The 27,256-nt window shown below is 46.2% G+C and overlaps 1 protein-coding gene across 3 annotated transcripts in view; it reads right to left on the reverse strand.

The window, feature by feature from the left end:
- Positions 1-651: 651 nt before the first annotated feature.
- LSAMP (limbic system associated membrane protein) overlaps positions 652-27,256 on the reverse strand; it is a 933,774-nt gene continuing 907,169 nt past the window's right edge. For 2 of the 3 annotated variants that reach the window (XM_065742082.1, XM_065742080.1), the window contains 5 exons: positions 23,751-23,885; positions 19,862-19,982; positions 18,772-18,920; positions 12,835-12,870; positions 652-1,060 (listed from right to left, as the gene is read on the reverse strand). In XM_065742082.1, coding sequence (XP_065598154.1) covers positions 963-1,060; positions 12,835-12,870; positions 18,772-18,920; positions 19,862-19,982; positions 23,751-23,885 — 539 coding nt within the window. In that variant the 3' untranslated portion in view covers positions 652-962. The remainder of the gene's footprint in view (positions 1,061-12,834; positions 12,871-18,771; positions 18,921-19,861; positions 19,983-23,750; positions 23,886-27,256) is intronic. The other variant, XM_065742083.1, reaches the window with a different exon arrangement.

Consider the following 27,256-nt stretch of genomic DNA (forward strand, 5'->3'; position numbering starts at 1 on the left):
TATGTACACATGGACTGTTCCTTCGGCATGCTTGGAGAGAGTAGGAGAAAGAGAGAAAGAGAAGACAGAGCGCGAGGGCCACACACACGCATGCACGCACGCACGCAGGCACACACTGGAGAAAGACACTTGGACAAATTGAGAGGGACAGGATCAAAAAAGCAAATAAAAGTGCAGGCTGGGTTGGAGGGACGCAGCTTTCCTTCAGGCCAGAGCGGGATGTTGCGTGGGGGAGGGTGCAGGACAGAAGGCATTTAGCAAAGTGCACAGGAGCATGGGATGACATGAAGAGAGGAAGGGGTTCTTCATAGGACACCAGTGTGCAGAGAGCTTTGATAACTTGCTCTGTTCGATTTTTTTTTCTTTTTTTTTTCTCCCTTTTTTTTTTTCCCAAAAGTATGAAGTGCCTGAGCATCGGCTCACAAAAATGACCAAGGGCATCCAAAAAGTTAAGTGGCTATAGACACCGAAGCAAAGATCTCTTTCCACGAAAGAAAGAAAGAGAAGGGAGGGAGGGAGGAAGGCAGGTGAGGAGTATGGAAAACAGCAAGGAGGAGAGAAAAGGGATCTTCCATTCCATTTGCTCAGCGGGTGTCATCGGTGCAGCTGCAGCGCAGCATCCTCGGGCGCCATGGGCCCTGTGGGTGCCCCATTTGCCCCTCGCCTTGTGAGGTCGGTGCTGTGACGGCTGGCGGTTGGAAATCAGGTAAGTGGTGCTGAGTGGTCCTGCTGTGATTGTTCCTCTCCCCCCTCTTTGCTCCTGAACAGGCAGAAGCTGCTGTGGTAGAATCAGTCCTCTCGCTTCTTCTCTCTCCCCCTCTTTTTTCTCTCTCTCCTCTTTTCGCTCTGTCTCCTGTATAATGTGTTTTGTTTTTGTGTGTTGTCATCATTGTTGTTGTTGTTGTCGTGTTGTTTTTTTTAATTATTATTATTATTATTATTATTTTTAATTTTGATTTGTATTAACACTTGCTGAGTAGGCAGAGCAGGGACGCTGCCAACAGCCACAGTGGGACGGCCAAGCTCACGGAGCCATTGTCTACTCTCCCCGTGCCGGGTCCTGCAGGGTGCGAGAAGGGAAGAGAAAAGAGGACAACATCACACGTGGCTCGGGGACACAGGGCTCCAGCAGGGCACAACTCTGGCACTCTATCCCTGTGTGACACCCAGCCTGCAGGAATGAGGCCTGGACTGAGCGGAAGGCTTCAATCCAAGGCCACCAGCACCACCTGAACCTTCACAGCACGGCATCCCCTGCTCTGTCCCCATCCCCGCGGTGACCCTTAGGTGTAATTGCGCATGCTGGTAAGTGCTGGTGTTCAAAGCCAGTCTGGATGGGGCCCTGGGCAGCTGATCCAGTGGGAAGTGTCCCTGCTCGTAGCAGGGGGGCTGGAACTGGATGGGCATTAAGATCCCTTTCAACTCAATCATTCTATGATTCTATCATCTTTCTATGCTTCTTTGGCAGCAAGACACCAGCTCTGCAGAGGCCGATGCAGCGCACTGGTCCGATCAATCAAGCCCCTATCCCAAGGACTTCCCCATCATCATTCCTTATTCAGGGTGGAGGAGAGCATGGCACCTAAGGGGCGAAACCAGGATTTTTGGCAAGGGTGGAAAATGAATCTTTGTGTGTGCATACGGGTCTGCCAGAGGCGGCAGGGAAGAGAGCTGTGCTGCAGCAACAAATAACACAGGCTCGCTCCAGGAATATTAAGTGCAAACACTCCTGACATCTTCACATCCATCCTCTCCTTGACGGGTTTCCTTTCCTGGATGACTTTAAAAGCAGTGATGCTGTTTTAAATTCACCCTGCAATGACAAGCCTCGGCAGACTCTTCTTTCTAGTGAGGCAGCACTGTGTGCATGGCTGTGGTTTCATAAAGGCGTGCTCAACATCATTTATATGTGTGCGTATAGCTGTGTGTGTGTGTACATGTACCCACAGCATTTTATACAATAAGATGCTGAAGAGTGGAAGTGGAAATGAGTCTGTGTTAAGGGCTGATCCTACTGTGGAGGAAGATACCCTTACTGGCAAGAAGAGCTATTTCTAATGGAGGGGTGCATAAATAAATAAATATAAATAAATAATTATTATATTATATATATATATGTGTTGCTCCATCTCAGCCTGCAGTCTGATGAAGAGCTCCTCTCTGCTGCAGGAGCACAGGGCGCTGAGGAGGTCTGTCTGATGATGACAACCGGGCAGCCCCTCCACAAAGGATGTCCCCAGAGCCCGTATATTCTGTGACATTTGCAAATGTTGCATTTCTTTCTAAAATAGCCTTTTGCATTTTAGATCAGCTGCGCCCCAATTCTGTTCTTTCATCATTAGGTAGGTATGTGTTGAATTACGTGGAAAATTTGTATTCTGGCTTCCTTTTTCAGGTATTCCTTGCTCATCTGCAGTTTGTCACACAAAACCTACAACATAGTTTCCCTCCTTGTTTAGATGGTAAGATCCTATTTCCCCAAAAAATTCAGGAATGAGCTTAGTTGCTGCACTTACCAGACCTGTGTCAGAGACTACATCTTTCATGATGAAATAACTTGGGAGGAATGACTTTCTGGGACTGTTTGCACCTCATTTTGGCAGTGAGTAAGTCACAAAATGTGACCCACCAAATAACCAATAACTCACCAGGCAAGGCATGTTGCCCACAAACTGCCTTTTGCCATCGCATTTTCACTGAGTGGCTAAAATACTATTTTTCTATCTGAAATACCATTCGTAACACACACATAAACGGCCACCAGACCCCTACTCACCACTTTTCTATAGAGTGCATATAGGTTCAGAGTGTACCTATGAGGGCCGGCTCATGCCCAACCACACGACCCTCTCGATTTCTGGGAACAGAAGCACGGGGATGAATTGCGGCAAGCAGGGACACAGCGCGGTCTCCGTCGCCCCCTGGTGCCCTCTGCATGTCTGAGCATCCCGGGTCCAACGCCGGGCATGGGGCAACCTCGACCCCAGGGCAAAGGGATGAAGCTTCGGTGCCTGCCTGCCCCGTCCCGGTTACCCCGAGCCTGGCTCCGGGAGTGTGCCAGCCAGCCCAGCTCCTGGGCTGACAGCTCCCCGCGATCAAGCAGCACCTCTACGGTTATGATCATGCAGTAACATTCAGGAGGGTTCCTCCCATTGTAGCCAAGGAAATCGGGCTTGTAACGATGAAGAGTTAATACCTTTACCTGGCAGTGTTTCATAAGCATAGCCCCAAGGGACCCCAGAACCCGAATGGCCAGCCACGTCAACCACATCTGGAAGGAACAGAGGGCAAAACCACTGCATTTTCCTTCCGTGCTGCAGATGGTGAGGTGTGCAGCAGGGCAGACTGCTGCCTTCAGCCACCTGTGCCATGCCAGGGCCTGAGGCAACCTCATCAGCACTGCGCACACTGCCTGACCCTCCCCCCCTGCTTATTGCACCATAGGCACTAACAGGGCAGCAGAAAGTTCCCAAACTGGGTGATTTGGTTCTTCCATGGCCTTGCCCAGACACTTATCATAGTGCCATAGCACGGCTTGGGTTGGACGGGACCTTAAAGCCCACCCAGTTCCAGCCCCGTGCTGTGGGCAGGGCAGTCACCCACCAGCTCAGGGTGCCCAGGGTCCCATCCAACCTGGCCTCAAACACTTCCAGGGATAGGGCACTTCTAGACTCCTTGACCTCAACATCCACAGCCTCCCTCAGCTTGTAGGGAGTCGGCTGCCAGCAGTAAATAGTGACCCTGCATTACATTGGATGCCACCTTTCACCGTGACTTCAGGACGCTGGAACTAAGAGAAAGCCTCAGGCTGAAAAGTCACTCCTCTCTCTGCAGCCTCTCCTGCACACCACAGGACGGCCAGGCCAAGCAACGTGCTAGCGGAGGGAAGGACTGGATGGGGGGATGCTTGTGTCGCTGTTTAAAAGGTATCTGTTTGGGGTCTGGCCACACAAGGAGGGGAGGAACACAGAGAGGAGGACGGCATCGCCTCAAAGGTGTAGGAAAAGCCGCTGTAGGGCCGGGGCTGACAGCGCCCTGAGCAATGTGCGGTTATTCCCACCAGGTGGCAGTCGAAGGAAGCGAAAAGACAAAGGGAAAAAAAAACACCCATGGTCTGCATTAATACCTTTCCTAATGACAGCACCTCTGGCAGCACTGTACAAGGAGATGTACACTGCTGTGGAGGAGGACCTGTCATGCCCTATAACCCTTGCTGAACAGACTGACCAGCCCGGACCTGCAGGCAAAGCCACAAGCCTCCTTGGCTGTACACGGGCTGTAAGCAGTAGCATCACCACCATCAGAAATGCAGGCTATGACTTTCAGATTTCCCAACACAGACTCTAAGAAGGGATCTTCGAGATACAAGCAGGGAACAGACACATTCTTGTCTGTTAAGAGGGACAACATCACCCAGCTGTCTCCATGTTTTTCACATTCACATTCACCAGTCTGGAATTTCCCACTGGCTCCCAGGTCCCATCACCTGAACAAACCAAAATGGAAACATGAAAAGAGACAGTGGGTGCCCAGTTTTTGTCTTATTTACATTAGCAAGATTCTAGGGCTTGGTAAGCTTGTAGGGCTCATAGAGGAGAACCCACAGAGAAGTTCCAACAAGCTCCTTCCTAGCTTTGGAGACTCTGCCCCTGGTATCTTCTCAAAGAAGGTGAGATAAAATGCTGTGCAAGATGACAATCAGGCCCCACCAGTTTCTTACTGAAAGAAAGTGAGGCCAGGAGAAGACATGGGATGGCCTAGAAGGACTTCTCTGTGATGGGAAAGAAGGAGTGATGGTAAAGCAAGTGGAGCCACGAGCTGTTTTTCAAGCTGCTCTCCATCCTGACAGGCTCTGGTGCTACTGATAGGTTTAACTTTACTTATAGCAAACTCTGGACAGTGGCTTTGTGAGCAAATAAGAGGACCAAAAAGGAGGGAGGAATGAAAAATGCTCTAAGAAGGTAAAGTGGATAGGCACCATAGGGGCACTTGCCAGCTCCTATGCAGGAACTCATTTTTCTACTCTGTTGACTCTCTTGCCAGGGCTTCAGAAGATGAAATCTTTATTATCATGAAGGCTTAAAAGGGAGGAATACTGTTAATTCCATTTTCAAGGTCATACTTTGAAAGTTATTAATTTCTTTCTTCCAAGGCTTTGCACTCTACTCTGAGGCTTTAGGGATTAGCAGCTTCTACTTACTAGGGTTCATTTGGGGCTTTCTTCTTCCTAGTTTTCTGTCTGTCCCCCTCTACTTTGAGAAGATGACATGCTTATTCACTCCGTGCTCTTAATGTTGAAACTATTTCGCTCATTACCTGCTTTACCCCATTCTCACTATCAGTTATTATCTGTGGGGTTCTGTTCCTGTAATTACACTTTGACTCTAACTGCACTGGCAATAGACTCTCTCTTCTAAAGGCAGAAGTACCACCGTGTAAACGATAGAGGATGCCCTGCAGCGGCTCTCCAGTAAGATTAAGGAAATGTCTCTGGTGTCTATCAATCTTAGCACACTGTTTAATGTATGTCAGAATTTGCTCATGGTTTTTTAAGCACTGAACAGTTCTTTCCCATGTTTTGGAGCTCATTCATGGTGCACTAAGTACTCATCTATCATTCCTCATGTCATGGTGAAGATTCATTCTGTACTGTAGCTCACCCATCCTTCTCTGAGGTCTGAAATTGTATTTCTCAGTGTCGCTCTGAGCAGGAGATGGCTGCTTACACCATTTATCCTATAGTTGGCTCACAGTAGTTGCTGGTCTGCAATGAACTGCTGCCCTGATCAGTAATGCCAGTGGTATCTGGAAGACCACCTGTGTTTCAAGGTTACAAAGATCTTTCATTACCAGATCTATCCTGGATATATCAGTCAGAAAGTTCTCACAGCTAAGAACTGTCATCCACCCTCTCTGTTCTCCTGGCAGTTGTAAAAGATGATTTAAAAATAAATACAAAAAAAAAAAAAAAAAGCAAAACCAACAAAAACCTAGCAAATTACTGATACAAAATCAGTTACTTAAAAAACTCCCTTGTCTTTGAATGACTCATTGAGAACTTCCATCCTACAAGCAAAACATCTAAAAAAAACATAGCATAGCCTTTTGGGGGGATCATCTAAACCTTCTTGGCTTTTTTTTTTCCTAAAATAGGAAAATCTCTGCTCACATCTCAAGCACCTGTGTAAGGCACAGCAGACCAGCAGCAATGATGGTTTGGTTTCTCATTAGGGAACAAAGAGCATAGCTCCTCTCAACAAGAGCACACACAGATTTGCTAATGGGAAGCTCTGGAACCTCTTGAAAAATTAATGTTTTCATCAGATTTATGTGTGTCTGTTTACTCACTTCATCCTCGCTACTGTTTTCAGCAAGCTTTGCTGGATACTTGGCATGGGAAAGACTGGAGAGGTTGTGAACAGAAATTAAGAGGGAGGGACACATTGAGGGGTACCTGGAATGGAGATTGGAGCAGAAAGAGAACCAGGTTGGGCTGGGGAGTGACCAGCATGCGAGATAACCAGCTGTACCACGGTCTCTGCCCCTCCTACCCTTCTCCTCCAGTGCCTGCAGCATGGTGCCCCTGACCTGCCCTTGAGATCTTTTGAAGGCATTTCTCAGTGATCAGCAAACACGAGAGCTCTCAAAGGCATGAGAGTTAAGGCAGGCCCATAGGCTGGGGTACACCTTTGGAGACACCTAAGTAAATATACTTTCATGCTATTTGTAGTTTGCATCAAAGTAAGGACATGTGTTTGTGTACGTGTATGTTGACTCCTGGTCACTTCAACATTCTAACAGTGCAAGCAGGGCTCTAATGCATGGGTAATGCTGGAGAAGAAAGTAGGATGCACCACCAAGCATGAAGTACATGTCAGGTGTATACTGACCCACCAGCAAGCATGCATTTCTGTAACACCTACCGAGGAGGCAGCCTGGCTGTGCTGGTCACAGCCCATCCTTCCCCACAGCCTTGCTCCTGCCCATGCATCCACATTGCGGAGGGACATGCAGGTGATGCTGAGGAAGGGCCAATGCATTCCTCTTTTGCTTGCCTTGCTGCTAAGCTTCTCCCTTCTGCTGGGATTCTCTGCTGACAGACCTCCTCGCCCATGGCAGGGGCAGGCCCGCCAGGAGAACTCTGCTTTTTCTGCAAGCCTGATTTCTTTGGAATGTTGTTGAGTTTTTTTTTTTCCCCTGTGCACCCCCTCCCTCCCAAATCCCCCACCTCCCTTCTCCCGGTTGTTTTTGTTTTTAGAGAGAGCGCTTAGACAGCTGTATTAATCATGCAAGCCCAGCCATGTGTAATGTGCTTTATCAACAGCAGAGCAGACACTGAATGGCAACTGGTTTGCAAGCAGGCCCGGTGCAGTGCCTGAGCTGAGAAGATAAACCTGCCACTTCCCAAACCGACTTACCGTCATGGGTTAGTGAATGGAGAGACTGTTCACTTGGGACAACAACCAGAGGGGAGCCCAATTTGTTAGGCAAATTCTTGAGTGGTTATAGAGGAAATGGAGGTGAGGGAGAGAGGAGGATGATGAAGGTGGGGGTTACTCTTTGGCCATATTCTCAAGGGGGAGGGAGGAATTTTTGTGTGTGCTTAAGGATTAAATCAAGACAGTAATGGCTGATCTTCCTCCTTCTTGCTGCCCTCCACGCTTTGGTCCCAATCAGCTCAGCTGACAGCTCACCAAGACAGAAACAGAGTGGGGATTTAGGTACACTGTGCAGCGGGTAGAAGTCGGTCTCACCATCCCTGCAGAGGAACATCCAGCTGGTAGCTTCAGAAACTCATCTAACATACAGATGGTATCAGGTTATGAGTGTCCTCCAGGCAGGGGACATCTGCCTCAGGAGGGTTATGGCCTGCCTGAGCTCTGCTCTGCAGGGTAATCTGTCCATGCTACAGCTCTGATGCTATCAGTGTCCCTGCTGGACAACTGATTTTCCATGGCACTTTTTTTTTCTGTGGTTTGTTTCTAATCTCTCCAGCGCAGTTGTGTGATTTCTCCCTCACTGCTTTCACCCAGCCCCCACTCTCCCTCCTGACTGCTGAGCCCTGACCCCTGCTTTGCAGGGCTGTTCTGCATGCATGCAAAGCCATACCTGTGGCTAAACAGACCTTGAAATGGCTTCACCGTCCCAGTGTAGTGCCCAGCTCTGAGGAATACCTTTCTGGGACTTGCAGTCTCTGTTCCTACCCTCTGCTTCTACTTCTTCTCACTTGCTGGATTCTCCATAGCATTACTACCAGAGAGGGTTATGCAAATATATGCAATCCAGGGCTCATTCTGGAATAAATCAATCTAAATTAAAATTAATGAACAAAAAGTACAGAAACAGATCAAGCAATAAAGCTATTACTCTCTCTCTCCCCTGTGTCTCTTTCTTCTTTACAAAAGCTGGGTTTTTTTCTTTGCAATTTTTGGGAAGAAGACAAATGTTGTTGTTTTTTTTAACAACCTCAGCAAACAGAAACTGCTTGTTGCTCTCCAGAAAAGCCCACCAAGCAACGTTAGTATTAGTAGCAATAGAAATAACTCTTGGCATTTCTCTTTTCTCTAAGATGTTTGTTTGTTTGTTTCCAGCTACAATCCTACAAGCCCTTTTGGAAGGCACTATCATCACCTTCGACTTTGATATTATTCACTTTTAAATACATGGTCAAAATAAGACACAATGCCACTGCTTGGATGGTAGTTATGAAATAGCAAAAAACAATTAATCCACAGCCTTCTGCTTTTGCCCTTTTTCTTCAGTTCCCTTGGCATGAAGCCCCAGCATGCTTGGCACCCACTACAGTGCTTGCAGACCTGGCAGGCATGGACATTGACCTTTAGCAACGAGAGAAGCTTGGCTTGCATGATCCACCCTGCAGAGATGTCCCCTTCTGCAATGGGCTTTGGGGAAAATCTGGCTGGGTACCACCAGCAGAAAGCAAGGCGAGCCCTGAGTTGTGCTGGCTATCCATTATCAGGTGCCAATTCCTTCCTATGCTTGGGCCCTATAACTGTCTGCTGGTAATTTCTATGTCAAGATGATGATAGCACAAGATTGGCTATTTTGGCCTTTGTTTATCCTGTGTTTTTCTCAGCTCTACCAACTACTACGGTTCAGAGACTGCCAAGGCTTGGTTTTTCAATGAGCATTTCTTGGAAATGAGAGAGCAAGTTCTGGCTTCAATGAATAAGACTTGAGACAGATGGGATTTTTAACCAGCCACATTGTACGGGGAGGACTGGTTTCTCAGGACTCACATCACTGCCTAGTTGGCAAATCCACTGCAAATAAGTTGTTAACCCTTTACAGTTTGTAATCTCTGATGTATTCCCCCATGCTTCACTTCTAAGCTTTAGAATGTTCAGATGTTCGTCCTTTTGCCAAAACAAAGACACCCAGCTCATGTGAGAGCTGCCTGCTTAGCAGGACTGACAGGGCCAGGCACGGGAGGAAGCAAAAGGGGAGCAGCAATGGGTGGAGGAGATCACTGCAACAGATGAACTCTCTTTTCTCCACAGCTAGGACTTCCATGGGGGGAGAATAGGACTGAGAGGATATTACATAGATGCTCTCTGTTTCCCGCTCTGGTCATCAGACCCAAATGAACATCTCTTTTCTCCATTCTCCCATCTCCCACCCACCCAATGAAGGCATTAGTGACAGCACAAGCTACACGGGCTACAGCTAAATGGAGACTAGCTACAATCTACAGTTGTATGGGGTCATTCTCCGATCAGCATACATTTTGGCAGAAACACACGACTGCTCATTCTCTGTTTCCCTCCCCTCTCCACTAATTGCTAACACTATTGCTATAAATGTTTTATTGTTCTGTTGATGACTGTGACTTGACTTGTGTCAGACCAGGCCCCAATGAGTGGCCTGGATGCTTGTCTCTGGGCAACGTAGCATCACCCCACAGAGCTCTCAAGGTTCAAGCTGATCCTGCTGAAAAAGTTCCTGGTTATTCTGTGGTCAGTCTTCATCATGGATCTCCTGACAGGAAGAATCATGGGTTTTGAAGCCTGTCAGTCTGGATAAGCCACAGTGAAGATGAGTTTCAGTGTTAATCACAGGGGAGTGAGTCTTTATGGCTGAGGGCAAGGGACAATGCAGGATGGAGACAGAGCTAGCATTGTTACAGTGATAAGACTCTTTTGAGGTTCAACAGATCCCACTTGCCCTGTCCTTGACAAGCGCGATGAAGAATGAGAAAATTCTCCCTTTTCAGAAGAGAATCTCTTCTGAAAACAACCTGAGGATGCACTAAGGTCCCATCACAAAGCAAAGTTACAATGAGGACAGGAGAATGTGATTAGGTAACACCACCCTGCAAGACTTTTCAGGGCATTCTGAGTGCCCTGCTGCAAAATCAGGAAAGCTGGAAATTTTTCCAGGGATAAGTCAGTTGAGAGCTGAATGAGTTCAGCTCTACCAGCTTTCCGGGGTACAGTCTCATCAAATTCAAGTTCCTCGTGTTTAGCTGAATGGGCCTCTTCTGAGTCTCCAGTCTGCCTCAGAGCAAGATGTTTCCACAGCAGCTCGCTAATGATAGCAACGCTTACAATGAGTACAGTGCTCTTCATCTCAAAACACCTTCCTTTTAAATTAATGCTCAAAGCCCTACAGGCCAGGGAAGTGTTACTGAGGCTGAAGAGAAATGGAAATGAAGAGGGGAAGAAGGAGGAGGATGTGATTTTGGTCACTGAGAAGAGGCTTGTTTGAGAGCTGAAGACACCACCTCAGAACACAAACTCATTGGGAGAAAAAGGTCTAACAAGGCAATTTTACACCTATGGTTTCTTTGAAGGTGAACAGCAAAGTAAAAGCAAATGTTGAGATAAGTACCAATATCTGTGCCGAATGCTCACATTACAGAAGCTGGTATGAGTTTTCAGAAACCATATGATTATTTAAATTCTATTTTCTCCCTCTGCGAAATCCTATTAACATGTCCAGGGTCACTGGAGTTATTCCAGCACTTGGCATCACAAACTCCTGAAGACTCCTCACAGAAGTGATGTCACACTGGGATGTCCTTCAAGATGGTCTCAGGGATCAGCAAAAGAAAGAAATGACAACTTCAAAGGCAGAGGGGGAGGTGTTTTAAAGGATAGGCTAAAGCTCTGCACGGTGGTGTTGGCAGCTTGATTAGGAGGGGCATTTGATATGGAAATCTGGTTGGAAATCACTTGCGGTTTTTGCTTTATCATTTACCTTAATGGACTACTAATTCAAACCCAGCAGTAAACAGGGCTGGCTATGAAAAGAATTAACAGTGCCTGTCTGTGGAATTTAAGGATATATAATAAAAATAATCATAAAAAGAAAGAGCCCTAGGTTTTCCATCAGACAAAAATATTTGTAATCGAAAATTCTGCTTAAAAGAGAAGACGCAAAATTGGAAAACTCCTCAATACCTTACATCCCAAACAGCCTCAGCAACTTTAATTTCATATCCAAGCATACCTTTCATTTGCAATACATATGATAATGGTGTTTAATTGGATTTATTTTGCCATGCTACATTCCCAACGGCTTACTTTACTCCTTTCTTCAGCTTCTTGAATGTTATTTACACATCACTCTCTGGGATTTCATTTTAATGGTAGCTTGATTTCTTTTTTTTTTTTTTTCTCCTCCTTTTTTAGGTACTTTTCTTTAATTGTATTTGTGGATTTGCCTTTTAAAAAGGTAATTGTGACTACATCCTGAGCCTGAATAAGTTGCCAAGAGCAGAGCTTGATTTGAAAACACGGAGTTGTTAAATGGAGCTGATGTAACACCCAGCAATTATTGTTCTTTCCATGGGAGTACCTGCAGGTGCTTTACTTGGGCAGGTGCCCTTTTACAACACAACATGGGTTCATAATAACACTCTACCTCCAAGCTCTACATAGACATTAACTATTGAGGCCTCAGAGCATCCCATGAGCTGAGTATATCTCCATATGGCACTGAAACAAAGATACTAAGAAGCTCTAGGCCAAAATGTTAACATGAGTGAGGGGACCGGCTGCCTTATTGGTGATTTAGTTTCAAGCACCTGGAAACAGCCTGATTTCTGAAAGTGCTGACTTTCTGTGCTTTTACACTACTTCAGGATCACATCCAACCCCAAACATCATGTGCATGTCTGGGCCATGCTGCTTGTACCTGAGGGAGGCTTGGGCACCACGCAGCAAGGGCAGGAATAATACTCAGGCTTTTTTTTGCCTTCATACCTTCTCTATTTGGAACAAACCAGTCCATAACACTTTACTGTAGTATATGCTTTTACCTTGCCCTTCTTTTCATTCTGTCTGCCACAGATGCAGTGCTACAGGACAGATTTAGGGGTGCATGATAGAGGAATAAGAAAAAAAGGCGTGTCACTGGGAATAGTTTGCACAACTTGAGTGACAAAATCTCCTGGCAGCAATTTAATTTTTAGCTTCTCACTTATCCCCTCCACAATCTCTGCAAAATTTTAGGTCTCCTTATGCTTTCGATCCAAATCAGGATCTGTGTGGAAGGAGAGTATATATGAAGGAGTCAGTCTGTAGACAAACTGATCCCCGGTGAAGACTGTCCAGACCTGGATGAAAACATGCAGTCATGGATCAAAGCTTGGGAAAAGGTTGTTGCTTTTTAGCTGATTGGTTTCCTGAAATGGGAGAGGGGAAAGGGAATGATGAGAGAGGTGAGCAGAAGAAAACAAATGGCATGTAGAAGAGGGGGGAAAACCCTTATTGTCCTGCACTCTTGTGCCCATCCCTAGCTCTTTGCATTTATCAGGATGACGGAGAATGACCCGGCTAGAGAACTACTTGACATAAAACATATACTGACCTGGAAAAGGATTGGGGAGTGTGGGTAAAACTCGTTCTAAGGGGGGAAAAAAAACAATAAGCAACATGCAGGAGAAAAGCCACTTTTCACACCAAGCAAGCAGCAGATACAAACCTGATGGAGCTGTCCATCCCCAAATTAGATGAGCTAGGGTGGGTTTCATATACGGAGCATTTTGCTAGCAACACACCTAGTACACATCAACATCCCCTGTGACTGGGAGTCAGAGAGAAGTCATTTGAAAAACTAAACAAATAATATCTACACAGCAAGAGGGATTAAGCACCTGCAGTGAGGTTAATTGAAATGAATGGGCCACATTTCCCCTCTGACTTTTGAGACCACTCATGTCATCATGTTATAGGTCCTCTTATCTACACCTCTGGCTGGAAGCTAGCCTTTGGCAGCAAGTTGAGTTGTAGAGGTCTTCCTTGGGTAGTTACTGCCTCCAAAGAACCTTCTCCACAATGGGTTTCTTGCCAGTCCAGTTCAGAGGTCCCCTGAGGAGCTGAGTATGGGAGTTGTGGTCACCCTGGTGAATCCTGAATGGCATTCTGTTTCTTCTGGGCATTTACCTTTCTACAGGAACAGAGCTTTTGCACATTCACCAATCTCTTGCAGCAGGCAGAGCCTGCTGTTTTGGTTACAGGGTTTTTACAGTGTGTCCTTGTTCTACGTCACAGCAAGCCTCTGGTATACATCACTGCTGGCTTCATGCTTTGCTTCCTCCATACCAGGATCTCAAAAGAATTGCACAAACATTAAGAAAAATTGGCAGTCAGAGACCTCAGTCTGAGGCTAGGAGTAGTGTTAATTCCATTTTACAGGTAGAGCAGGCGATGCAGAGAGCAAGGAAGCAGTCTGCCCAAGGTCAAGTGCTTATCTGCTGGCAGAGCCAGGAGCAGAATCATGAAGATAAGCCCACCAGACCTGACTCTACTCTGACTCTACACTGGGTCTCTCTTCATCAACTACAGAGCAGCAAGCTCTGTCTTGTGCAAGCAAGATGTCTTGTGCTGACTGAGACACGCTCCTACTCAAGGGCTGACTGGGAAGTAGACATTTAGCTGCAGAAATATGTCACTATGCAAAAGCTAATAGGCCTGAGGCAATGACTTGTCTCCTGATATACCTGAGAGGTTGTTGCTAAGATCACTGCTGATGTACGTACAGTTTGGCAGGATATGGTGGTAGTCCACTGTCGCTCTGATCGCCCCAGTCCCAGCTCTGTGCAAGCCAGTGCTCTCTATGTAGCACTCTTGGTGCAAGGAGCCAGCATCTGGCTTGCTGGAGCCCACAGGGATCTGTGACACTGCAGATCTCCTGCCTTCATGGCAGTAGTGGGGCCATTGGAGTCCACAGCAGGGACAGGAGAGATTGTCTCTTGTGTAGAAAATACACAGCTAGCCTGGATCTCTGTGTTTATGCAGCACCAGGGGACTACTGTTCTTTGAAAGCAGGCTGTTGTGCTGACATGACTTCCTTGTTATTTAGTTTGGTTAAATAACTCAACTCCCCTTTACCTTCTTCCCGCACAGCAGGCTGCAGGCTGCACAGCACAAGCAGTTAAAGCAAAGCACTACGGCCTCATTATCACGCTGCTTTCTATTCAAGGACTCTCCCTCTGTTCCCCTCGCCTGCTGCGTGCAGCCTTTATTGCTCCACCCTGGCTCATTAGCAGTGTCTCAGCCTCGCTCCATATGACTGTCACCCTCACCACTTCCTTTCCTCTCCCGAGTCTCCCTGATACCGACAGCCCCTGGGAAAACACAGGGCTTGCGCTGAGAGCCTCAGACTTCCCTCCAAACCTTAGCAAACATCACCACAAGCAGATGCTCAGGCACAAGGCAGAGTATTATGGGAACAGGTATGAGAGGGTGCCCACCAGCTAGCACTTGTGCCAGGGTGCTAACAAGCAATGGCAGGTGAGAGGCAGGCACCAGCTCATCTGAGGAGCTTGCCTCTTGCTGGGATTAAAACTGCTGGACTGAATCGATAACTATACCTGACACACCTCAAGAGGAGGTGCTGGGATACTGCCTGCTGCCTGTGGATACTGCCTGCTGCCTGTATCTAACTGGCATGGGCCCTGCCAGGTGCTGCTTCACCTCCGCTTTCCTCTCTTGCTGAAGGGCACTGAGGATGCAGCAGGGCTCCTGCCGAGGTGGCAGTCTCCCATAATTGCGACAGTTTAGCCAGCAGGACTGCATCAGGGTGTGCAGCAGCGTGCTCTCGTCTCCTGCTTTATCCTCAGGGATAAGCTGGCTCTGCAGGAGGCAGAAGTCAACTGGTCTGGAAGGAGTTTCATTGCTTTTCTCTGCCTTGTCTGATTGTGCCAGGTGCTGCAGCTGCGTCTGTGTGCCAGTGCATGTGTTTGGTTGCGTATATCCACACATATAAGTCTGTGTCCTCTTCTCCTATACTTGGGGAAAAAGCCTTTCCCTTTGGCTGTGGTGCTGCTTCTCACCTTTGTTCTGTGAGGCAGCCTGGCTTGACCTCTCTCAGGTCACCCTCACACTCAGGAATGCTACTGCCCATTTCCTTGGTCTCACAGCCCTGTTCCCTGGAGCTGAACCCACCTCCAGGCTCACAATAATGCTGTACAACATGGTGCTGACTCCCATCTCCTTCTGACCACAGATATGGGCATGTCCCTCCCTCCTGCATGGGTTCTGGTGCTTCTTGAACCTTTCCCTGAACTAACTCAGCACCGTACAATGAAAGATAACATCTGGGAGCATTTGGAGGGGTAGGTGGTAAAGCTCCCTTATGTTTTCACAAGTTGAGCTGCCTTGGTGTGTGGCCCGCCATTATCAGAGTATGGGAAGTAACAAAAGCATGAGGCATAGAGCAGCAGGAGCAAGGAGCAGGGAGGGAGGAGGGGATGGCAGCAAGCTATCAGATCTGCTGTATCATCAGACAGTACCTATGTGTGATGTCTGCTAACATATTGATGTTGGGGAGAGGACCCTGGGTAAGACAGACCTTTGGGCTGACCTAGTATAGCCATTTGTGTGTTGCTATAAGCTCAGACTCCAGGAGCGAGGGGTATAAATCTCTCCACCTACAGCAGGCAATCGTGCTGCTACATCCTTTATGGAACATCACTAGCTATCTATTCATACAGCTCTAGGAAGCTGCTTTTGTAATTTAATGCATCTTCTAACTATGGTGTTGACATCTAAAGCACTTGGTCTCTCTCAGAGTTTTTCAGTGCAGGCTGAGACTTCCTGGAATGGAAGACACCAATTTTTCTCTGTTGCTGAACAGTTCTTTCACATAATTTTGCTAGCTCCCCATCTGCCCTCCACCTCAGACAAAGCTGTCAGTGCCTCATTACTAACTTTCCGCTTGATTTTTCACTGCTGGCCGCCGTTTTTTATTGTTGTGTGGGTTTTTTTTGCAATGGGCCACTGAGGAACCCTCACTGCATCTGACTCCCTGGTGGGATGTTGCCCTACAAGTGAGCTCTCTAGTTAAAAAAAAGTAAATCCTGGATTCTGTGGAAGAAAAACATTCTGAGTAGTTGAGTATTTACTGTACCTTGAAAAAACCTGTCATTGCTTTTCTTATTTTTTTTTCTGTTTGGGTCTGAAGTTAGGATTGTGAATTGCCCCCTATTCCAGCTTTTTAGAGATAAGTACTGCATTTTTTTCAGCTGGGCTTGTAGGTTTCTGGAGCCACTTCTTTATGAAGCTTGATTCCCTTCACTCACCTCTTCCCAGGCTTTTTAACCTTAGGAATACCAACAGGAATCTGCCTGAAACAATATTACACAGTTTTCACAATGGCTTTCTCTCTCTGCAACACTAAATGCCGAAGAAAATGGGAATAAACTAAGCAACAAAACCAAAAGTTTGAAACAGACTGAAGAAAATCATCCAATCTTTCTCACCTCCTGCACCTCCATTCTTCTGGCTCTGGTGAAGTTGCTACTTCACAAGTTTTCAAGTGTTTCACAGTATAAATAGCACTTGAATTTCTACTGTAAAAACGATGAACAAAATCCAACAACTTGATAGAAGGAAAGTTACCTCCACACACATCAAAAGGAGGCCAAAATAGCACCCTCACTTTATTTCCTTCTTCGAGTTATCTTTAACAGTTGCCACCTTTCTTCTTGGTATAGATAATGGCAACTTTGCAAGATCTCCCCTCATTTCATTCAGGTTCTGCCACTGAATTCATGACCATGGGTAAACCACTTCTTCACTCTGTTTCTGAGTTTCCTACTGCAAAATGGTGCTAATAACACTCACCAATTTCTGAATAACTTGCAATGTTAAAATATTCATTGCTAGCAAATCCTTTGAGATCCTTTGAGGTGAAGCTCTCAAGTTGTGCAAAATGCTTTTCTAGCAAACCAACCTCCATCTAAAATCACGTGTCCATACATACATTATTGGATTTAATCTTATATTTTGTTTCAGTGATGTATTCAGCTCATCTGTGTAACAGGAACCAATAGAGAGGGCCAAATTTAGAATTCAGCCACAAATAATGGATTCTAAACTTAGCATTATATTAATATCAGCAAGAACAGATCTCGAGTACTTGAAAACTGTGTTTCAGATTGCTGCCTGAGAATTTCATTTGAGTCTCATGACAGTCACGAGATGAGGGTGTAAGGACTTTCAAAGTAGAAATTTGCTTTGTTTCCCTGACCAAATGCAGCAGGAAATCAAATATATTTACTTTTATGATAAATCTATTCTTCACGAAAAAAATTCCACAGAAAGCACCCAAATTCTGCAAGAATTCAGACTACAGTGTAATAAATTCAGGGGTGGTAAACAAAGAATGCCCATGGATTTATACTTCTGCAATGCATCTGCTAAAAAACAAAAAACAAATCAAAGCACTTTTTCTTTTTTTTTTTTTTGATACTTCGATTAATCTGCCCACACACAGCAGAAACTACACTAGACTGCCTCTCATATGAAGACAGATTCACATAGTTTATTCTTTTTTCTCTTTAGAAGGTCATGCAGGTCATGGCCTGAGTGTTTTAATTCAGTTTGAGATCAGCAGAAGAATACAACCCTATGTCGCTTCTGGGTCTCTGGTCCATTTGTGTGAGTGGGTCATTCTGCTACAGTCTATTTCTGGCAGCAATAAAAATGTGCAGTGAAAGCTAAGCCCAAGTTTTGTGCCTGGAATACAGAACTGGGTTTTGAATACACCATAGTGAATACACCCATGTGTGCATGGGTGGGAGGAGAGGAGCAAGGGCTTAACACAGGGTCAGGACAGAACCAGCTGCAAAATTCGGAACCAGAAGGAAATTCTGTTCTGGAGTTTGGCATGGCCCCAGCTTCCTTCTTATAAGTTTACTACAAAAACTCAGTAATTGAAAGGTAGCAGAAAGAGATCCCAGAAATTTGTTTCATATCTCACCTGCTGATTATCTTTTCCCCCATGTTCCCCAAGGTATGCCCCCTTAAATCATTCTGTCATATCCTACTTCCTTCCTTCTCATTTTCTCCTGCTTTCAAACTCATTTCTCTTTTCTTGACTCTCTCTTGTTCTCCTCAGGCTCAGTGGCTAGTTCTCTCCCCCCCTCTGAATTACTTGTCATTTCTCAGCTGTCACAGCCCCTCCGAGCCTTGGCCTTTTCTCTGATTATTAAAAGGGCTTTCACTCGGAGGGAGTTTTCAGTTCCAGTCTTAAAACAAACACATTTTGATTATTTTAACAAACTATGGCTTTGGCAAAGAAAGTCAATCAAAGGGCTTGACCTTAACCTTTTAATTTGTCTGCGTTCTTGTTTCACTCTGACTATGGACATGTATGTGTCTGAAGCAGTCAGTTCCCAGCTATAGGTTTGCCGGGGTTTGCAAGCAATGCTTTGTGGCCCAGCGTCCCTCTGTGCTCACAACACAGTCTGGTTCTTTGTGAGAGTGACTTGTACCTCCCCTCACCCTCTTCTATACTTACTGTAAAGGTATAGGCTGGCATTTGTGACTCCCAGCTTGTTGGCAGCCACGCAGGTGTAGTTCCCATAGTGCTCCTCAGTGACATTGGCCACCATCAGCAGAGACTGGCTCCCCGTGCTCTTTATCTCCAGACCATTGGCACTGTTTATCCTGGGAAGATAGGAGAAGAGGCACGCAATGCAATGGCTGTTGTGTATTGGGGAGGAAACCAACACCCTGCAGATCAGCTGGCAGGTGAGGATGGAGGCAGGCAGAGAGATGTGAAAAGAAAGAGAGGGCATTGATGGGAAGCTGGAGGAGGGAATGAAAGGAAAAAGGAGTGCAGCAGAGAGAAGTGCTACGGGTAAAGCAGTGGAGAAGAAAGAAAAGCTGAGGGAAAGGAAGGAAGCTTTTATTCCACACAGGCTTACACTGGGCCAGCTGAGGTCTAGTTTGTACTTGGAGCAAAGATTTCTAGTGGAACACACCGATCTGTGTGTTTTTTTAAGGTAATTTATGTGTTTTAATGTGAGCCTTTAAAAAAGCCAAGCCACCCTTGAGACTGCAGACATGGGTTGGCCTAAAAACTAAACTAATAACATCACCTTCTATATGCAGTGTAAATGCTCAGGTATAAGGAACAGATCCTTTTTCTCACTTTCTCCCCACGTGCAAACCCTGGTGGCTCAGCTCCCACTGATGGGGGAGTCTTATAACTCCCCTAGAAGGAGACAGCTCCACTGCAGTTACCTCAGTTATCTACTTGGAGACCAACACTATTTTTTTTTTAATCTGTATCACATCTATTTAATACATGAACACTGGACGGAAGAAAACACTACTAATGTCTTAAATGTGAATTGCTCCATTGCTGATTTAAAGGCAGGAGCTCCATCCTTAGCCCTCCATTCAGCATCCCTGGTTTAGAGAAGGACTGCCTTTTCCAGTCCTAACCACACTGCCTCTGCCTAGGCTGATGGGACCATCTCGGCTTACGTGGCTCATAGAGAATAATTTGCTTGAGGAACTGAGGATGATAGTAGATTGTCTAAGGATGCCCTACTGAGTGGACTGAAATGGAGAGAAAGGAAAAGGAGAGCTAATGGCCTTACCTGGTGTCATCCCTGTACCACTCAAAATCAGGTGTGGGCACTGCTGATGCCTCGCAGCGGAGTAAGGCTTGTCGTCCTGTGGCCGCCTCATTGCTCTTGGACTCTGTGATGGTAGGGGGATCTGCAGGAAGAAAGCACTGGTAACTCACAACTTTCAGATGGATGGAAAAAGTGGAACTGCTTCAGAAACTGCCTTCCTTATGCAAGCCATTGGGGCTGGTGGAGGACATATGCTGGGGCACATATAGCCCCTGCTCCTCTAAAGAATGCCTGCTCTTTGAACTCCTCTAATAACTATACCAGCACTACTCCTCGTGCGTGCTTCTCTTCAGTGGCACTGAATAAAGCTCTGTCATAATTGCACCAGCATATGCAGGTAAAGTTGAGGTTAATGATAGACTCATGTAATTCATGAATATTTTCCTGTGGATTTCCAGTTCACATGGCCTTATCAGAGAGAAGAAGATGAGAGAAAGACTTTATCAGTGGTAAAGAAAGAAAGCAGGAGCAAAAGAAAGAAAGTAGGAATTTAGCACTGGCATAAAAATTAATTTCCATTACAACCTTTGCATCTAATGTCAAAACTATAATATGAAGGGAAAAGTTGGTCTCATCTCCCAGGTAACTAGTGATAGGACGAGGGCTTATCACCTTAAGTTGAGCCAGGGGAGTTTCTGATTGGATTTCATGAAGAATTTATTCTCCAAAAAAGTGCCGAGGAATTGGAACTAGATGCCCAAGGAGATGGTGGAATCACTGACTCTGGTACTCACGAAACACATGATATAGCACTTGGGTACATGATTAGTGAGTGTGGTGGTGATAGTTGGACGAGATGGTCTTACAGGTCTTTTCCAGCCTTAATGATTCTGTTTCTTCATTTCTATCAGGAGGTGGTTCAGTCACCATCTCTGTAGGTACTCAAGAACCATGTGGATGTGACACTGAGGGACATGGTTAGTGGGCATGGTGGTGATGGGTTGATGGTTGTACTTGATTGTCTTAGAAATCTTTTCCAACCTTAATAGTTCCATAATCCTATGATCAGTGTGCTCAGCTGGAGATGGGTCTCAGTGCTGGCTGAAGTACCAGGCAGGGTACCAGTAACTTCACTATCATCCCTGTGTTCAAAACGACAAGCTTTGCCAATGAAAAAGCAGGATTATTTCCACCTGGCTGCTGAGAGGGAGCAGGCACCTTGACTGCCATCAACAGTGCTCATGAACTCTTGAGCCAGCTGCCGTGCTGAGGCTCAGGCCACCACAAAGCACCCTGTCTGTGCATGTAGCACAACTCTGCTGCTTGTGTCCGTCTTGACACAGGAAAGCAAACAAAATAAATAAATAATCAAATGGATCGTGTCTGTCAAATTAAAAAATAGCACCGTCTGGAAAACGTACTGAAAGAAGTTTGTTGTGAGCACATTAGCCAGCTCAATGTGATCCCTTTCCTGACCTTAATCGGGATTTTATGCAGGGCTTTAGGGATATTGCAGTGCGCCCTCTAACATCATAAATATTAATAAGTGTACAGAAATAGGATCCTGCATTCAAAGGCTGTGGGTTCACGTAAATATTTTAATTTGGGAAGGAGGAGGGGTAATAAAAGGATGGCGAAGGTGATTTTTTAAGCCTCCTTCTCCAATTTTTTGTTCGAGCAGTGTATCCTGCTGTCTGCAGCGAGAAAAGCCTTTTCCACTTCACTGAACCCAGCGCCTGCGATGAGTCATGCAATGAACAGAACCTTTCTGTGGGCCCAGAAAAGGCGGCCGCTCCGTGTTGGGCTGCACAACGAAGGGGGAGCCAGGAATGGGTTCCCTTCGCTGCTCTCCCTCCTCGCTACCTCAGGCCTCAGTTTCCTGCCTGCAATGTGTCAGGGCCATTACTCAAGAAGCCTGAAGGTGGTGGTGTGAGACCGAAGCAGAGAGATGCCGCTTTCCCCCCCCCCCCCCCCCGCCGTCGGCTGACAACCTGCCTGCTCCTCAGCCTCAGCGAGAGATGAGGTGATAAGGGATGGCCAGGAAGCTCCCCACTTGGGGCAGGTCCCATTTTTCAAACTTACTGTGATTTTCACTGCTCCTACTGCATGTGTAGCTTCAGAAAGCAAGATGAGGAAAGAAGTATGCAAATATCTGGATTTCAGGCCCCAAACAGGACTGATTTTTTTTTGCCTCTGCATCTCATGACCCCTTTGAATCTGTCCCTGTTCTTGGCAACAAAAAGTACATCCTGCAGGAAATTATAATTCGCTCATATTATGCATTAGGCCGTGTAATAATACTGCAATACTGTATCACATCCTATTCTCATATATCATGACAGTAAGAAGATCTCACTCTAGCACAGTTAAAAAGATTGAAACAACATCAAAATCATACACAGACTTTATCCAACCATGCTAAATACATCACTGAAATTATGTACCATAGAAATATCTGAAAATACTAAATGTTTTTAATGGAATGTCTCAGGTTTATAAGTTCAGTTGGTTTTGACCACAAAAAGCCCCACAGACAAACAAAGAAAACCACATATTTCATGTAGAAAACAAAAACTTTATTTCAGGAAATATGCTGCTGCAGTTTCACACTAGTAGTTAAATCTGCTCATGAGGCAGCTTTACTAAACTCCCACCATCCAATTTTCAGAGAATCATAGACTGCTTTGGGTCAGAAGGGGCCTTCAATATCATCTAGTTCCCATTCCCCTGCTATAGGCACGGACACCTAATTCCCCCCAAAATGGTCTGGATTGCAAAGATGCTGCACTAAGCTCAAAAGCAATGCCTGCAACCTCGAATTCTAAAGTAAGGCAGAAAAGTTGTCCTGATGTGATGGCTCAAAGGGAAAGGAAGAGCAAGAAAGGCACAAAAATGTGCTAAAACCACATGTGGTGGCAAATGAGAGTTGGGATGGGCTGAGCCACTTGCTGCTGCCAGGTCTGCCCCTGTCAACTCCCAGGACGTGCTACCTATGAATCAAGGGCATGTGTACACACCCTGACTCATGCCTGTAACCACCCCCAGTTGCAGCTGAAGTTAATGATCTGATGAGTCACCTGAAGGTCAGGAGAGGGTGCATGTCCCATTCATCCATCCTTGCTGCAGAGCTATTAGCCTCCAAACAGGCAGGCAGGTATATTCCTATCAAATAACTAGTGCTAAACATGAGCCACACACATATAGGGGTGGCCATATGCAGATGCAAGGCTATAGGAATGAAGGCTGTCTGATATCTTGTGTCACTGCAAGAAGGGCACACCTTCAGGGTGAGATGGATCTCCCTCTTTGTGTACATGGGCAAGGCAGGCCATGCCCTGCTCAGAAGAGCATCACTCCGTGAGGATTCATGGGAGCTGGAGCGGGGATTTAAGCCACATGGTATTGCCTCTGAGAGCTGAGATGGATTTCAGGCCCCTCTGGCCAATGCACAGAGGGCTTTGTGCAAATGGCCTGAAACCAGCTTAAATGTCATGTTTCTGCCCCCTTGCAGTAACGCACGGTGCCTCTAATATGTGTCCCCTCAGGCCTCTGAGACATGATGCCCATGTAAGTACAGTTGAGTCGAATGGACGCTTGCTCTGAGCTGGCTGAACCTTATCTATCCTTGCTGAAGCTGCTCTTCATAGTGCTGTTCTCTCTAGTATCAACAAGTTAAAAAAATGCATGGCCAGGACTTCTGAGGGGAGAGAGAGGGGCAACCCACTGAAGCTTCTCCTCTCTTTTTTCTCTCCTTTTCTTACACATTTTGATTTTTAAAGAGCAAATTCTATGGTAAGTGCCTTATAGATCCCATTTCAGATCCTTTAATATGGACCTGGAGGGCATCTCTATTTACCCCACAGCAACCTCTGCCTGTGGGCAAAGACTTGCTCCCCCACGGGATACTCACAGTTCACAGTGACCCGGACTTGCTTGACATCTGCCGAAGCGACCTCGTTGGCAGCTTTGCACTCATACTTGCCCGACTGCTCTCGTGTGATCCCCAAGATCTCCAGGTACTCCTCCTCACCTTCGAACTCCCTTCCTGCAGAACAGAAAAAATACAGGTGATGGCTCTCCGGTAGGCATACAGACTGGGGAAGCCTTCTGCTTAATTGCTATGGAGGAACAATCACAACAGCGATTCTGCAAATAAACAACAGCCACTGAGGGAGCTATTTTGAGGTTATTTCAGACGCCGTATCAGCAAGATATTTGCATTCCATTTTGTTACACAAAACTCAGGATCGGGAAATCGGGGAGGAAGCATACAAGTGGTAGCACAGTGTTCCACAGGCTGCCCAGAAGACACAATCTCCATCATGTGAGGCTGGAGTGAGTTCTGTGGTATGACTGAGAGAAGTCAGCCCACTGATGTGCTTGACCAGGGGTGGCTGGCTCCTCAGATATGCTGGTGCACTGTCAGCAGCCCCTTCATCACTGCCAAACTGGGAAAAAATGTCTTTTTGCCTCTCAGAGTAGCTGCCACCCTGAAGAGTCATCGATCAGACCACGCTACATACAGTTAAAACACATCCAAACTGAGAAATAAAGTGTCATTTGATCCGCAGAGCCCAATAATCATTACGAATCCCCCATCTACTGTATATGAAATGACACATTTAAGCTGTGCTGCCTCACTAGGACAGCACTGAAAGCTGCAAATCGAAAATCAGGGCAGATTTCACCTCCTGCTCCCCCAAGAAAACATCAGCACATAAGGGCTCCCTTTCAGGCTCCTAGGACAGCAGTCAGACTTTCCAGTGAAACTCTGCCCAGGAGATGATTTCTGCTCAAAGGGTGCTGAGCACTTCTGAAATTGTGCCCACTTCCCATCAGCACTAGTTTGGTGGAGCTCAGCCAGGGCCTGAAGGATGGGGCTGCTCCTTGGCTCTGCAGCACTGAGTTAAACCCCTCTCTGGAGCTCAAGTCCCCTGTAGCCACCTGGAATAAATCCCACCACACAGGCACTTGGCTGCCTCAGTGTATGAGCCCAGGCAGGCTAGGGGCAGCACACACGCACAGTGATTTGACTTCTGCACCAGAGAGAGGAACTTGAGCAACTTCAAAATGTGCTCAGAAATCTGTCCGTCACACAATTATTTTTGCCCTTTTCTTTTTTCTAGGCAATTTTCAGAATCATTCTAGGGGAAAACCATCCCGTCATGGAGACACAGCATGTGCACCTATTAAGTCTGTGTGAAGACAAGCTTTCCCCTTTCTTTCAGTGATCCTTTCTCCAGCTCCTACCATATGTTCAGATGAGTGGATACCTCATTGCTACACCTCAAATTTCTAATTGCTCTGGTGTAGCTTTTCTCGTCCCATAGCAGATGGCTCAGAGACCTTAGAATCACAGAATCATAGAATCGTAGAGTAACCAAGGTTGGAAAAGACCTCCAAGATCATCCAGTTCAACCGTCCACCTATCACCAATATTTCCCCACTAAACCATGTTCCTTAGTACTAGATGTAAACCTCCCTGCCTTTCTGCATGGCAGCGTGTATTTCATAAGGCAATCCATTGGCAAAGCCCTACCAGTGCTCCGGAGCACTGCTTCAATCTTGTGCTGGTGCTTATGGAGAGCCAGCTCCTGGAGAAAGAGGTAGGGCAAGATTTGTATATGCATTTTTAGTGGAGTAACTCATTAATAAATCTGGGAATCTTAACTCCTGTAGGAGCAGGGGTCAGTCCTGGTAGGAAAAGGAGCTTCAGTGCCCATCAATCCCATTCCCACACTTCAGCGTGACACAAGGGTCGTTTCCTGGCGATAGCCATGCACTGCCCCCCAATGACACGCTCCCCAGTCTCTCAAGACTGGCTATTCCCATGCTTCCCTGTCCTCACTGCTGGAACCACTGCCCTGCAGCCTGACCAAGTCTCCCTTGCTGCAATTTAAGGTTATTATTTTTGTCTTTTCCACTGTACACAAAAAGAACAAATAAATCATTCCCTCCTTCTCTGCAATAGCCTTTTATCAACTTTAAATCACTTATGTTCCTCCCTTGGTTGTCACCAGGTTTTTTTTTTTTGGCTGAATAGTGCCAGGTCTTTCAACCTTTCTCTATAGGTGAGGTTATGCAGACTTTGATCATTCCTGCTCTTTCTGTTTAGATCTCTCTGACAAGTTCGCATTTTCCGGGAAGTACAACACCCTAAACTGTACACAGCATTTCAGATGAAGCATTACCACAGCCAAATATAGGCAGATTATTGCAACACTTCTGCAATGTGTTGCTGTTTGTATAGCCAACACATTTTCTGTGTTCCTGCTATAGCATGAATCATTTTTGGTTGGGAGGTTGAGATCTCCTCTAATTCCCACATCATCTTCTAACACACCACTACCTGCTAATAATGCTCTTTGAAAATACCACCCTCAGTCCGAGCTGACAACCACCACTCCACTCCTCTCACAGCAGCACTCCCAGTTGGTAGGTCAGCCAGTTGACTGGAAAGTTAATTGGACATCCAGGAAAGACTTACAGGGAAAAGGTTAAAACATAATTTGCCTCTGCTTTGCAAATCATTTGCTCTGCAGTTCTGCCTTGTTTATACACAGGGCTCATTCCAAGTGGGACTCGCTTCTCCTGCAATTTGCCCTTGTCACAGGACTGTCACTGTAATGAAAAAAGGGTTGAGGGTGACTTACCAGCTCTAATGGAGTGGCACCCTCATTAGGGGTGCTGCTAACTCTGTCTGTCACAGTAGCACATCCTAGGGCCTCCAGAAAGTATCCTAAGAAGTGCATGCTTTCCCAATCGAAGATATTTTTCAGCTTCTCTCTGATATATATGCATGCACTTAAAACTATGTGCCGTGACCAGCAGAAGGGCTTCCAGCAGCACTGCACAGCCCTTCCAGCAGGTGATGCACATGAGGAACTGCCCAGTGGAGCTCTACTGGCATGTGCGAAAGAGAGGCTTCTGTGTTAAAGGGAAGCTGAAGACAGCACCAAGCCTATTTAGCTCCTCATTTCTCTGCACCAGGATGCAAATATGAGCATACCACTTCAGGGGAAGTTTCTGTGACAGACTCTGCCTGAAACAAGTGGTGGTGGTGGTAGCACTGTTCCTGTCCCTGCACCAGTGATCTGTTTTGACCCTGGGCATCAACATTTTCCTATCACAACTTGGTTAATCGCACTTGCAGGTAGAACCCCTTTGCTTGCAGCCCTTTCCCCCAGAGTACATTAACCATTCCTAACAAAGAAGAGTGTTTATATAAAATTGAGGTGTCATAGTACGTATCAGAGGGAGAAAAAAGATATATCGCAGTGTGTTAGAAAAATGTCAGGTTGTGATATCTTGCACAGAGCTGTAGAGATGTTTTCACTAATTCACCTTGGCAGCCAGATTAGGTGAGTCATATTAACTCTAACCTCCAAGGCAAAGTGAGGCGGGGGGAACAGAAAC

This window comes from Cyrtonyx montezumae, unplaced genomic scaffold, assembly GCF_038088225.1.
Source record: "Cyrtonyx montezumae isolate F1298 unplaced genomic scaffold, pur_monq_1.0 scaffold_3, whole genome shotgun sequence".
Lineage (NCBI taxonomy): Eukaryota > Metazoa > Chordata > Aves > Galliformes > Odontophoridae > Cyrtonyx > Cyrtonyx montezumae.